Source organism: Scyliorhinus canicula, chromosome 19, assembly GCF_902713615.1.
Source record: "Scyliorhinus canicula chromosome 19, sScyCan1.1, whole genome shotgun sequence".
NCBI lineage: Eukaryota > Metazoa > Chordata > Chondrichthyes > Carcharhiniformes > Scyliorhinidae > Scyliorhinus > Scyliorhinus canicula.
This window is the reverse complement of record NC_052164.1, coordinates 56,024,814-56,039,418: the sequence shown is the minus strand read 5'-3', so window position 1 is coordinate 56,039,418 and position 14,605 is coordinate 56,024,814. Positions and strand designations below refer to the sequence as shown.

The window sequence follows — 14,605 nt, the reverse complement described above, 5'->3', positions numbered from 1 at the left end:
TGAAGCTGTCCATCAGTGACAATGGAGCAGAAAGGACAGCAGCATTTCATTCCAATCCAAGAATAGCAAATATAATTTCTGACTGTAAAGATTTCTGGATCACTGGTTTAAGGGTTAAAGTTACATCAAATGAATTGTGTGACCATCCACCAATTCACAACTGTAGTGTCTCAGTCCTCTTAGACTTGTTGAATATTCTTTGTTCCCAGTGTCTCTGAAATATTGGATATGTACAAAGAAGATCCTGAAGAGATTCTATATAACCTTGGCTTTGGAATGGAAGAGCCCAATATTACAGCAAAAATTCCATCCCGCTTTTTCAGCTACACATCTTGTGCAAATGGGATTAACTTCAGAGTTTTCTTGGAAGCTCAGGTGAAGAGACTCGGAGAGGAAAATCCTAGTTACACATTGGCAAGTAAGTTGCAATCTAGAACCAAGAATATTTGCAGAATGGGAAAAACTATGTGGCCCATCAAAAGCCAATCTTCCTCTACCTTAAATCTCCAACTGAAATCTATCTGTCTAATTTTTAAACCTTTCATCAGAGTTCCCAATGCTCTTTAAATATCGATTGATCCTTCACTAAAATTTAAATAATAACTGAAGAAAATAATCAAAAACATTTATGTTTTTACATATTTGTCTTTACATATTTATCATGAAGGCTAAAATACAGGTATAGAAGTCATGCTTCAGCTAAACAAAGCCCTGGTTAGGCTTCAGCTGGAGTTATTGTTCTGGGGGCCACACCTCAGGAACAATATATTGGCCTCGGAGGGAGTGCAGTGGAATCAGAAGGATAGCTGGACCCAAAGCGTTAAATTACAAAGAAAGATTGTACAAAATAGGGTTGTATTCCTCAAAATGTTAAGAGGTGATGTGATCAAAGTTTCTAGTTATTAAGGGGAACAATTAGGGTTGCTCAAAATAAAAAAAATTTACTCATTTGGGAGTCTCTGACCATAAGTTCAGAAGATATAGGAGCAGATTTTGACCATTCGGCCCATTGAATCTGCTCCGCCATTCTATCATGGCTGATACGTTTCTCATCTGCTACCTACAGACCAAGAGCTGGACTGCGAAATCAGCCAAAGCATCTCCTCCCGAGAACACCTGACTGAGGAGCTATTGAGGCTATTGAGCCTCCCGAGTCTAAACACCCTCAATGTAATCATGGCTGATCCCATCCTGGCCTCAACCCCACTGTCTTGCCCGCTCTGGGTTGGTACTGGTACTTCATCCCAGTACCAATTAAAAATCTGTCTAACTCCTCCTTAAATTTAATCACTGGCCCAGCATCCACTGCACTCTGGGGTAGCCAATTCCACAGATTCACAAGCCTTTGGGAGAAGTAGTTTTTCCTCAAATCTGTTTTAAATTTGCCACCTCTTATTCTAAGATTAGGACCTCTTGTTTTAGAATGCCCTACAAGAGGACATTCAGCTCCACATCTACTTTAACCATATTTATTAGCATCTTCTCTACCTCAGTTAGATCTCCCCTCATTCTTGTAAACTCCAGAGAGTATGTGCCTAAACTTTTTAATCTCTCCACATACGACAAACCCCTTCATCTCTGGAATCAACCTCCTCTGAACTGCCTCCAATGCCACTCCATCTTTCCTAAAATAAGGGGACCACAACTGTGCACAATACTCCAGGTGCGGTCTTGTATAGGTGTAACAACACTTCCTTACCTCTATACTCAATTCCTTTTGCTATAAATGCCAACATTCCATTTGCTTTCCTTAAGATCTGCTGCACCTGCAGCTGGTTTTCTGTGACTCATGCGCGAGGACACCCGGATCCCTCTGCATCGGAGCACCCCGAAGTCTCTCCCCATTTAGATAATAAGTTGCCTTTCAATTTTTTCCACCAAAATATATGACCAGGAGGGCATAATCTAAACTCTCTTCTGCAAAGAGCAATTGTTGCTCGATAAGATATTAATTTCAAACATGTGGGGTGGAATTCTCCGCTCCCCACGTGGCGTGGGAGAATCGTGGCGCCCCCCACGATTCTCTCCCCACCCCGCCCCCCCCCCCCCCCCCCCCCCCCCCCCCCCCGGCTCAGAAAAATCACGGCTCGCCATTTTCCACGGTGAACGGCGATTCTCTGAGCCCGATGGGCTGAGCGGCCGGCCTTTCACGCCCGTTTCAACATGGCAGCAACCACACCTGGTCGCTGCATTCATGAAACGGGCACCAGATGCCCGTTTGGGGCATCTAGGGGCCCGATTGGGACGGGTGCAGCACGACTGTGCTCGGGAGGGGTCAGGCCCGCGATCGGTGCCCACCGATCATCGGGCCAGCGTCCAAAATGGATGCACTCTTTCCCCTCCGCCGCCCGGCAAGATCAAGCTGCCATGTCTTGCCGGGCTGCTGAGGAGAAAGACGGCCACTGCGCATGCGGGTTCATGCCGTCTGCGCGATGATGTCATCTGCGCATGCGCAGGTTGGAACCAGCAGCCCGCGCATGCGCGGATGACTTCACAAATGCGCCGGACGCGCGTCATTCTCGGCGCGACGAGGTCGCTGCCGAGAAAGACGGAGGCCTGCTCCTAGCCCCCCGGGTGGGGGTGAATTAAGTACGGGGAGCGGGCTCCGAGGCCGTCGTGAACCTCGGCCGAGTTCACGACGGCCTTCACGAATTTGGCCTCCTGCGGAGAATTCCGCCCGTGATTCATAGATTTTTGTTATCCATTGGTATAATAATAATCACTTATTATCACAAGTAGGCTTCAATGAAGTTACTGTGAAAAGCCCCTAGTATGAAGGGATATGAAACAAAGGTGGGCATGTACGGAGTTTGGCCATTTGCCACCTATGATATTGTATTGCGGAACAGGTTCAAAAAGCTGACTCCTGCCCCGATATTTCTCTGTTCCAGTGCTTTAACTCTCCTGTCAGCACCAATTCTGTAAGAACGAGAGAGATTCACGGTTGGTGTGTCGCCTCCCAGGTGCCAGGGTCCGCGATGTCTCGGATCGTGTTTTCAGGATCCTTAAGGGGAGCAGCCCCAAGTCGTGGTCCACATAGGTACCAATGACATAGGTAGGAAAAGGGATAGGGATGTAAGGCAGGAATTCAGGGAACTAAAGTGGAAACTTAGATCCAGGACAAACAGAGTTATTATCTCTAGGTTGTTATCCGTGCCACGTGCTAGCGAGTCGAGGAATAGGGAGAAAGAGCAGTTGAACACGTGACTGCAGGGATGGTGCAGGAGGGAGTGTTTCAGATTCCTGGACAATTGGGGCTCATTCTGGGGTAGGTGGGGCCTCTACAAACGGGATGGTCTACACCTGGACCAGAGGGGTACTAATATCCTGGGGGGAGGTTTGCTAATGCTCTTCGGGAGGGTTTAAACTAGTTCAGCAGGAGATTGGGAACCTGAACTGTAGCTCAAGTACACAGGAAGTTGAGAGCAGTGAGGTCATGAGTAAGGTTTCAAAGTTGCAGGAGTGCACCGGCAGGAAGGAAGGTGGTTTAAAGTGTGTCTACTTCAATGCCAGGAGCATCCGGAATAACGTGGGTGAGCTTGCGGCATGGGTTGGTACCTGGGACTTCGATGTTGTGGCCATTTCGAAGACATGGATAGAGCAGGGAGAGGAATGATTGTTGCAGGTGCCGGGGTTTAGATATTTCAGTAAGCTCAGGGAATGTGGTAAGAGAGGGGGAGGGGTGGCATTGTTAGTCAAGGACAGTATTACGGTGGCTGAGTGGACATTTAATGAGGACTCGAATACTGAGGTAGTATGGGCTGAGTTAAGAAACAGAAAAGGAGAGGTCACCCTGTTAGGGGTTTTCTATAGGCCTCCGAAAAGTTCCAGAGATGTAGAGGAAAGGATTGCAAAGATGATTCTGGATAGGAGCAAAAGTAACAGGGTAGTTGTTATGTGGGACTTTAACTTTCCAAATATTGACTGGAAACACAATAGTTCGAGTACTTTAGATGGGTCCGTTTTTGTCCAATGTGTGCAGGAGGGTTTCCTGACGCAGTATGTAGATAGGCCAACGAGAGGCGAGGCCGTATTGGATTTGGTACTGGGTAATGAACCAGGACAGGTATCAGATTTGGAGGGAGGTGAGCACTTTGGTGATAGTGACCACAATTCGATTATGTTTACTTTAGTGATGGAAAGGGATATTGCTCGGCACAACATCGAGGGCCGAAGGGCCTGTCCTGTGCTGTACTGTTCTATGTTCTATGTATATACCGCAAGGCATGAGTCATATCTGGGGGAAAGGCAATTATGATGCGATGAGGCAAGACTTAGGATACATCAGCTGGAGAAGAAAACTGCAGGGGATGGGCACAATGGAAATGTGGAGCATGTTCAAGGAACACCTAATGCGTGCCCTTGATAAGTATGTACCTGTTAGGCAGGGAGAAAGTGGTCGAGCGAGGGAACCATGGTTTACTAAAGCAGTTGAAACACTTGTCAAAAGAAGAAGGAGGCTTATGTAAAGATGAGACGTGATGGTTCAGTTAGGGCGCTTGAGAGTTACAAGTTAGCTAGGAAGGCTCTAAAGAGAGAGCTAAGAAGAGCCAGGAGAGGACATGAGAAGTCTTTGGCAGGTAGGATCAAGGATAACCCAAAAGCTTTCTATAGATATGTCAGGAATAAAAGAATGACTAGGGTCAGAGAAGGGCCAAGACTAGGGTCAAGGACAGTAGTGGGAAGTTGTGCGTGGAGTCCGAGGAGATAGGAGAGGTGCTAAATGAGTATTTTTCGTCTGTATTCACACAGGAAAAAGACAATGTTGTCGAGGAGAATACTGAGATACAGGCTACTAGACTAGAAGGGCTTGAGGTTCATAAGAAGGAGGTGTTAGCAATTCTGGAAAGTGTGAAAATAGATAAGTCCTCTGGGCCGGATGGGATTTATCCTAGGATTCTCTGGGAAGCTAGGGAGGAGATTGCTGAGCCTTTGACTTTGATCTTTAAGTCATCTTTGTCTACAGGAATAGTACCAGAAGACTAATGACCTCATGGCTCCGAAACTCAATTCCTCTACCAATACTGCGTTGTAATGTTCTATGTCTATGTCTATTTTGGCTCCACTATTGGTGGTTGTGTCTTCAGCTGTCCTGTCCTGAAGCTCTGGAATTTGTTCCTTGAGCTCCTCTGCCTCTCACACTCTGTGCCCCTCCCCAACCCCATCATAAAGATTCCTTTTGACCAAACGTTTGGTCAGCTGCCATGCTAATTCCTTAGTTTGCTCTGTGTCAAGTTTGTTGAATAATTACTACTGTGAAGTTTCTTTGGGATCTTTTAAGTCAAATGCACTATTTATATAGGAATTGTGCTTCAGAAAGGGACAAAGGATGTCTGTTGGTCTTACTTCTTTGATCTTCTTTGCAGGTCGATTCCGACAAATCGAGGTGCTCACAACCATGGCGAATGCTCTGACTTCTTTGTACTCTCATGTTTCTAAGACACCAGTGCAGAAGATCGGACCTGCCCACCAGTTTTCTTTCAGTCCTGATAAATCCATTGGAGGAGCTTCTAACAAACAGCACGAAAGGAAGCAACCAGCTGGAAAAGCAGTTCAGAAACTGAGGAAAACGATTACTAAGTTATGTTTATATGGAGCATCCAGGGACTTGGAATCTCCAAAGCACAAGACTGGGTCTCCGAGCCGGAAGAGCCCAGGACTGGAACTGTCTGGTGAGCTCAGTCTGAAAGCCAAATCTGCAAAAACCAAGGTGCAAGGCTTAGGAACGGTGTGTTCAAGAGCTAGTGGGTCTCCTCAGCCCAAAGGTGAAGGAGATCGGAAGCCTAACAGTGCAAAGATCAAGGAGATGTGGAGGGAAGACACTGGGCGATCCAGACTGTATGGCTTCAGTACCGAATCTGACCAATCTTGGGAAATGGAATTTCACAACAAGCAGGAGCACTCTAATTCTGTGCCACTCGATTCTTCAGATACAGTTTGGAGCTGTGGTGAGATTGGGAAGCAATCTATTGATATACAAGAAATTAAACCCATCTCATTTCACTGGACCAGCCAAAGCAGCTCAGAAGAAAGTGAAGCTTTGAAACATGATTTGAATCTGCACACAGATCCAGAAAAACATTGACCAAAATACAAAGAATGCCTGGAACTTGGTATTGACACAGCACAGAGCCTCAAAAAGAGACACACCTGAGGAGGAACCAAGGCAGCTGCCGGGTGCGTTCACATCAACATCAACAGGGAGAGCTCATTAAATCAAATAAACCTACATCATCCTGAACTGAGAACTATCCTTTTACTGCATGAAGATAAGAAAGTAGATTTGGAGATGAAAGTAACAGCCATTGTTAAACAATTCACAATGAACATTATTGCCAACTAAGTACTCAATGAAGGGGTTTCTGAATGGAAAGTGGGCTGAATTCACTCTTCCCCATGTTGTAAATGGGTCTGGGAATGCTTACAGAGTCGTATTGTTGGACAGTAGGAGGCCATTTGGACAATCAAGTTGTCACCGGCTGTTTTGAACAGCAATCGAGTTTCTTCCACTCTGTCACTTGTTTCACATATCCTTCCAACTTTTCACCACAAAATATTTATTGAATTCCAAATTGAAGGTTATTTTTGAATCTGTGTCCATCACCCAACCTGTCAGTACATTTCCAACATAACCACTCATTGTTTGAAAGCATTTATCTTCATGGTCCCTTTGCCAATCACTTGTGTCCTTCAAACCTTCAACCAATGGCAATTGCTTTTTTTATTTGCTCTTTCCTTCATAATTTTAAACACTTCTATCCTCTTAGTCTTCTTTTCTTGAAGAGAACAACATCATCTTCTCCAGTCTGTCCATGTTACTGTGATCCCTCACCCCTGCCACCATTCCATTAAAACCTGTCCTCGATATTCTCTATAACTGTCATATTCCTCTTGAAGTCTGGGGCTCAGAATTGGAAACCATCCTCCAGCTGGGGACAATCTACTCTTTTAATCCAATTCAGCTGACCTTCCTTTTTTTTAAAGACTAGATCCCCACAGGTTTTGTTAACTTTCTTTACCTGTGCTGCCACCTTTAATATTTTGCTCACTCTCTCTATCACTTCTGGCATCCCCTTTTGAAATGGTTTTATTCAGCTTGATTGTCTCTCCTTAACCTTCTTCTTTGCAAATGACAACCTCACAATTTGCAGCATTGAATTTAATCGACAAAGTGTTCATCCAATGCCCAAGCCTGCCTGTCCTCTTGAAGTCAATTATTATCTATCTTATTATTGAAAGCATTTTCAACTTTTGTGCCATTTTATATTTGAAATTGTACTCATTGAGTCATTCAGACATCAAATTCAACAGTGGCCCCAGAGGTTAGATGGATTGACCATGATAAATTGCCCCTTATTGTCCAAAGATTAGATGGGGTTACGGGGATGGCCTAGGTAGGGTGCTCTTTTGGAGGGTCGGTGCAGACTTGATGGGCCGAATGGCCTTCTGCACTGTAGGAATTCTATGATTCTAACTGAAACTCACAGCACTTCTTCTTCTTCTTCTGCACTGTCGACCTCCTACAGAATGAAAAACAGCCATTCATAAATGTTTCCTATCCCTGAACTGTTGAAGCCTCTTGTTTCAATTTTATTGTCAAGAATATATCGTGATATCTTACTGAATACCCTACCATTCAAATAATATTCTGCTTAAAAAGAAAATGACATAGAAAAAATAATTTCCAACATGGCACGCAAAGCAGAAACTAATTAACAATGGCATAGATTCACCGCCTCATGACTCTGGGATCGCAATTGGACAGAGAATTGGGCATCCAACCAAAATCGAGGTCCGTGCCAACACCGATTTCAGGCAGCATAATCCTCACTGGTGGCAATAATGGAGGCGGCATGCAAACCCGCATTTGCTTGCAGTTAAATGTATTGAGCGCATTGGGCCCAGTATGCTCCGTATCTCCGCGATGCTACGGCCCTCTCAGTTGGAAGTTATGTGGGCGTGGTTTACCACAGGTATTTACAAATGAGGACTGGGTGCCATGTCTGCTGAGGGCGAGAGAGAATGTAAGCAAAGGTTTAAAAACTGTTACAAATTGCAGCATTTGCTGGGGGGAATAGTAGATAGCCAACTCGTTGACAGCTTTCTGGATTCGGGATATACCCCACGGGTTTGGGGTAGCCTGACTCAGACTGCCATTGCTGCAAACAACAAAGTTCAAAGAAAAGTACAACACAGGAACAGGTCCTTCGGCTCTCCAAGCCTGTGCCGATCATGATGCCCTAATTTAAAAAAAACTTCTGGGCGGTACGGTAGCACACGGGTTAGCACTGTGGCTTCACAGCGCCAGGGTCCCAGGTTTGATTTCCCACTGGGTCACTGTCTGTGTGGAGTCTGCACGTTCTCCCTGTGGTTGCGAAGGAGATTTCAGCTTTTGTTACTCCAGATGGTATATACCAATTCAAAGTTATGCCATTTGGCATGAAAAACGCCCCAGCCACATTTCAACGGTTAACTAACAAAGTCGTTTCAGGATTACCCAATTGTGCGGTATACATCGACGATCTGGTAATTTTCAGCCAGACATGGAAAGAACATTTAAAACATCTGATGGAGTTATTCGATCGACTTCAGGAGGCGGGTTTGCTGGTAAACCTATCCAAAAGTGTGCATTTCTTAAAGGATAGTGAAAAGGTGAAAAATGAAACCATCTTGAAGATGATGGTTTAGTTTCTTTCTTGGTGGGATGTGTCATGTGAGAGTACCTTTAAGAAATGGGCGTTTATTACTGCAGTGATGTCAGAGAGTGGGTGGAGCTGGGCTGCCTGTCAACTTTTTACTTTCATTTTAGGTGTTTGCTGCAGGGTGTGTTTTGGTTTCATTTTCAGAGCTGGATAGCTGCAGTCACAGCCAAAATGGGAATTAGTCTCACTCTCTATAATCTAAAGAATGTAAATCGATCCGTTGGTGATTTAAAACTAATAACTGCTCTCAGTAGTGACTTTAACCTGATCTGCTTCTGTTGAAAGGTTTTTTTTATAAATTTAGAGTACCCAATTATTTTTTCTATTAAGTGGAAATTTAGCGTGGCCAATCCACCTAACCTGCACATCTTTTGGGTTGTGGGGGCGAAACCCACGCACACACTGGGAGAATGTGCAAACTCCACATGGACAGGGACCCAGGGCCGGGATTCGAACCCGGGTCCTCAGCGCCGGATTACCTCAGGATTACTTAGTGTTGTCTTCTTTGGGGGTTGTATTTGAATTAATGGTTGCTAAGATGTTCACTGTATGTTTTAAGAAGTTTAACTTGAGTTCATAGAATAAAAATTGTTTTGCTTCAAAAAATACTTTTCCATTTCTGCTGTACCACATCTGTAGAGTGTGCACAATCTAGTTAAAGTTATGGGTCAGGTGAACTCCATGATACACTTTGGGGTTCTCTAAACCCTGGCCCATAACACTACCCTCTTGCTTTTTATTATGTGTAAAAAGCCTTGGGATTGGACTTCCAGCGGCGGCTATGGAGTAAACGGTTGCACATTCAGCAGCTCTCGCCCTTAGTGTTTTTATTAATGGTGTTGAAGCTGTATTTTTCAGAAAATTTCTAGGCATATATTGATCAAAGGGAGAGGAAGAGGAGGTGACCCTTAATTTATGGAATTGTGTCCAAATAAGAGTCTAAAAAGGAGAAACCAAAAGATGAGTGAAAGCAAGAATCAGCGGTCATCGAGCTCAATGGTAACGAGACAAAGTGTGTTCATGCCAGCACATTGGTCGATGGAGCAATGGGACGAGTACCTGGATGAGAAGTTCGCCCAGCATCGCAAGAAGTGTAGAGAAGACGTAGCCCAGATGATAGCCTCGATTAAGGAAGTGATTGACCGGGTGGAGGAGAAAATGATGACCCAGGGACAGGAGATTCAAAGGTTGTAGGAGCTGGAGACTGAACGAGAGCAGGAGTCCAATGCACTGGAAATTAGCATACTACAGGACAGCCAGAAATAACTGCTAGATAAAGTGGATAACTTGGAGAACCGGCCTTGTCAGGTTGCCAGAGGGGAAGGAGGGATCAGAAGTGGGAGTGTGTGGGGAAGATGTTGCAGGAGATGGTCAGGGCCGATGTGTTTGACAAGCCGCTGGAGGTAGACCAGGTGCACAGGGTAAGCACCTGTGATGATGTACATCATCCGCCAACAGCCCTGTATCTAGTCTCTATTGTCATGAGCCCCTGAGGGCCATGGTGGTGAGGCTATATTGATTCCTCGACAAGGAATCAATCAATGCGGAAAAGTGTGAGGTGGTTCACTTTGGAAGGAGTAACAGGAATGCAGAGTACTGGGCTAATGGCAAGATTCTTGGTAGTGTAGATGAACAGAGAGATCTCGGCATCCAGGTACATAAATCCTTGAAAGTTGCCACCCAGGTTAATAGGGCTGTTAAAAAGGCATATGGTGTGCTAGCCTTTATAAGCAGGGGGATTGAGTTTCGGAACCACAGGGTCATGCTGCAGCTGTACATAACTCTGGTGCGGCCACACCTGGAGTACTGCGTGCAGTTCTGGTCACCACATTATAGGAAGGATGTGGAAGCTTTGGAAAGGGTTCAGAGGAGATTTACTAGGATGTTGCCTGGTATGGAGGGAAGGTCTTACGAGGAAAGGCTCAGGGAATTGAGGTTGTTTTCGTTAGAGAGGAGAAGGCTGAGAGGTGACTTAATAGAGACATATAAGATAGTCAGAGGGTTAGATAGGGTGGACAGTGAGAGTCTTTTTCCTCGGATGGTGATGACCAACACGAGGGGACATAGCTTTAAATTGAGGGGTGAGAGATATAGGACAGATGTCAGAGGCAGTTTCTTTACTCAGAGAGTAGTAGGGGTGTGGAACGCCCTGCCTGCAACAGTAGTAGACTCGCCAACTTTAAGGGCATTTAAGTGGTCACTGGATAGACATATGGATGAAAATGGAATAGTGTAGGTCAGATAGGCTTCAGATGGTTTCACAGGTCGGCGCAACATCGAGGGCCGAAGGGCCCGTACTGCGCTGTAGTGTTCTATGTTCTATGTTCTATGTTCTAAGGAGCGTATCATGAAGTGGGCCAGGCAGACGAAACGGTACATGTGGGAAGAATCAGAGATCCGGATGTATCAAGATGGGGACCAGAACTCGCAAAGAGGAAAGCAAGTTTCAACAAAGTTACGGCTTTGAGAAAGACATTAAATTTGGACTGTTATACCCAGCGCGTCTTTGGGTGACCAAAGAGAACCGGGAGCTGTACTTTAACTGTGGTGGGATGAGTTTGGGGGAAGGGATGCTGTGGTGGGGAGGAGAGAAAAATGGTTCTGTGTTCTGCTTTGTCTTGTTTAAAATTTCTGTCTTTTAATTCTGTGAGTTAAGTTGCGATGTTCGGGAAGAAAAGGGTTTGGGTGTTTTATTTTTTTTTAATTGTTTTTCTCTCTTTTCTTTTCTCTCGTCTTGTGTAATTTGATTTTGATTTATTCTCTGTAACAAAGATGGTTGATTCTTGCATGCATTATTTTGATTAAGCTGCTTGAAGCTTTTTCTATTGTGTTTGATTATCTTTGAAGGTGATGTGACTGATAAGAATCAGTCAAAGGGGGAGGGGCAGAACCTGGTAATCTGGTGCAATGACTTTTAAACTCAAACTGGTGGTCTGAGTTTAGGTGAAGGGACAGGATGGTGCTGAGGTGAGAAAAATGGTTCAGTGCTTTGCTATATCTTGTTTGAAATTTTGGTCTTTTAATTCTTTTTTATAAATAATTTTTATTGAAATTTTTACAAAATATAAACATCTTAACTCTATTAACGTACAACCGCGGTAACACCCCATAAACAATGCCCCCCAGCTTCAAGAGCAACTTCAAACAAAAGGAAGAAACAAAAACAAAGAAAAAGAGAAAAGGAAAAAAAAACAAACAAAGGAGAGAGATAGCACCCTCCAAAAACCCTTGTGCACAGTTCTCCCTCCCCCCAATCTAGTCTTTTAATTCCTGTGAGTTAAGTTGCGATGTTCGGGAATAAAAGGGTTTTGGTGCTTTATTTTTATTTTTTTCTTTCCTCTCTTCTTGTGCAATTTGATTTTGATTTATTGCTTTATGTACTGGATTGCACACCTGAGAAAGTTAAAAGCGGACGTGGCTATGCTACAGGAGACACACTTGAAGCTAGGAGACCAAATTAGATTAAAGAAGGGATGGGCCGGGCAAGTGTTTCATTCAGGACTGGACTTTAAAACAAGGGGAGTGGCTACCCTGATTAACAAAAGGGTGACATTTGAGGTGGGGAGGATAGAGGTAGACCCGGGAGGCAGATTTATTATGGTTAGCGGGAAGCTAGAGGGAATGGCAGTGGTGCTGGTGAATATATATGCCCCAAACTGGGATGATGTTACGTTTATTAGGAAGGTGCTGGGGAAGATCCCAGACCTTGACTCGCACCGGCTGATCATGGAGTGGTGACTTTAATACGGTCCTGGACCCCAGGTTAGACCGGTCGAGTGCTAGGTCGGGGAAACTATCAGCAATGGCAAAGGAACTGCGGGGGTTCATGAAGCGCATGGAAGGGGTGGATCCGTGGAGGTTTGAGAGACCAAGAAGCAGGGAATATTCATTCTACTCCCATGTACATAAGGCGTATTCCAGGATAGATTTCTTTGTGCTAGATAAAACACTGCTAGCAGGGGCTGAGGACACTGAGTACTCAGCAATTGTGGTCTCAGATCATGCACCACACTGGATAGACCTACGGGCAGACACGGGAATGTCCCAGCACCCACAGTGGAGACTAGATACAGGGCTGTTAGCGGATGAGGAGATCTGTGAGCGAGTGAGAGAGACCATTCAGGGGTACATAAATGACACGCGGGACACTGCGGCTGGGGTGTTCTGGGAGGCAGTGAAAGTGGTTATTAGAGGGGAATGTATTTTGATTCGAGCCCACAGGGATAAAACTGAGCGGTCGGAGCTGGACAGGTTGGTAGGAGAAATCTTACAGGTGGACAGCAAATGAGGAGCTCCTGAAGGAGCATCAGAGACTTCAAATGGAGTTTGGGCTCCTTTCCACAGGAAAGATGGAGGGTCAGCTGAGGAGGGTAAAAGGGGCAATATATGAACATGGGGAGAAAGCTAGCAGAATGCTGGCACATCAGCTGAGGAAACAGGAGGCAGTGAGAAAAATAGGGAAAACAAAGGATTTGAGGGGGAAATACGGTGATGGTGATGGTGAAGTGTTCTGGGAATTTTATAGCCAGCTATACGAGTCAGAACCCCCGGTTGGGGAGGAGGGCATGAATCAATTCCTGGGTAGGCTAGAGTTTCCGAAGGTAAATGAGGAGCTGGTGGAGGCCCTGGGGGGCCCAATTGGGCTTGGGGAGGTGATAGATGGACTGGGGGCGATGCAATCGGGTAAAGCCCCGGGACCTGATGGGTTCCCAGTGGATATTCTCTGGGTTACTGGGGCCGCTCCTGGTTAAGGCTTTCAACGAGTCCAAGGAGCTGGGAGTACTCCCCCCAACTTTATCACAGGCATCAATTTCTCTCATCCTGAAGTGTGACAAGGATCCGGAGAGCTGTGGATCGTCCAGGCCAATCTCCCTCTTGAATGCAGAAGCCAAATTATTGGCAAAGATCCTGGCCACTCGAATAGAGGATTGAGTCCCAGAGATAATTGGGGAGGATCAGACAGGATTTGTAAAGGGCAGGCAGCTGACATCCAACATTAAACGGCTTCTTAATGTAATTATGATGCCAGCAGAGGGGCGCGAGGCTGAGGTGGTGGTTGCCATGGATGCGGAGAAGGTTTTAGACCAAGTGGAGTGTAAGTATCTGTGGGATATTATAGGCATGTTTGGGTTTGGCATGGATTTGTGGAGTGGGTCCGGCTATTGTACCAGGCCCCGGTGGCAAATGTAAGAACGAACCGAGTTTGGTCAGAATACTTTAGTCTATGACGGGGGACAAGTCAGGGATGCCCGCTCTCCCCATTGCTGTTTGCCGTGGCCATAGAACCCTTAATGTGGAGATGCCGGCTTTGGACTGGGGTGAGCACAGTAAGAAGTCTTACAACACCAGGTTAAAGTCCAACAGGTTTGTTTCAAACACAAGCTTTCGGAGCACTGCTCCTTCCTCAGGTGAATGACCGAAATCATGGAGGTATTAGGAGAATTTGGGCAATTTTCAGGCTATAAGTTAAATATGGGAAAGAGCGAGATGTTCGTGATTCAGGCACGGGGGCAGGAAAGGAGGCTGAAGGAGCTACCTTTTAAAGTGGTTGGGAGGAGTTTTAGGTATCTGGGGATTCAAGTGGTCAAGGATTGGGGGCAGCTTCACAAGTTAAATTTGGGCAAAGCAGTGGATCAAATGAGAAGGGATTTTTGTAGATGGGACATGCTCCCACTGATGCAGGCGGGGAGGGTTCAGACGGTGAAGATGACCGTCCTTCTGAGACTGCTTTTCGTTTTTCAGTGTCTCCTGATTTTTGTCCCAAAATCTTTTTTCAGAAGGATGAATATCGAGGTTTATATGGTCGGGTAAAACCTCTTTACAAACCTGCAAAGAGGACACTCCTGGAACGGGCCCGCGGGGAAGGGGGATTGGCTCTCCCGGGCTTTACGTACTATTACTGG

At 45.5% G+C, this 14,605-nt stretch overlaps 1 protein-coding gene across 7 annotated transcripts in view; it reads left to right on the top strand.

The window, feature by feature from the left end:
• tespa1 (thymocyte expressed, positive selection associated 1) overlaps positions 1–7,565 on the top strand; it is a 146,994-nt gene extending 139,429 nt beyond the window's left edge. For all 7 annotated transcript variants that reach the window (XM_038779635.1, XM_038779631.1, XM_038779633.1 and 4 more), the window contains 2 exons: positions 210–418; positions 5,367–7,565. In XM_038779635.1, coding sequence (XP_038635563.1) covers positions 210–418; positions 5,367–6,085 — 928 coding nt within the window. In that variant the 3' untranslated portion in view covers positions 6,086–7,565. The remainder of the gene's footprint in view (positions 1–209; positions 419–5,366) is intronic.
• Positions 7,566–14,605: the final 7,040 nt, after the last annotated feature.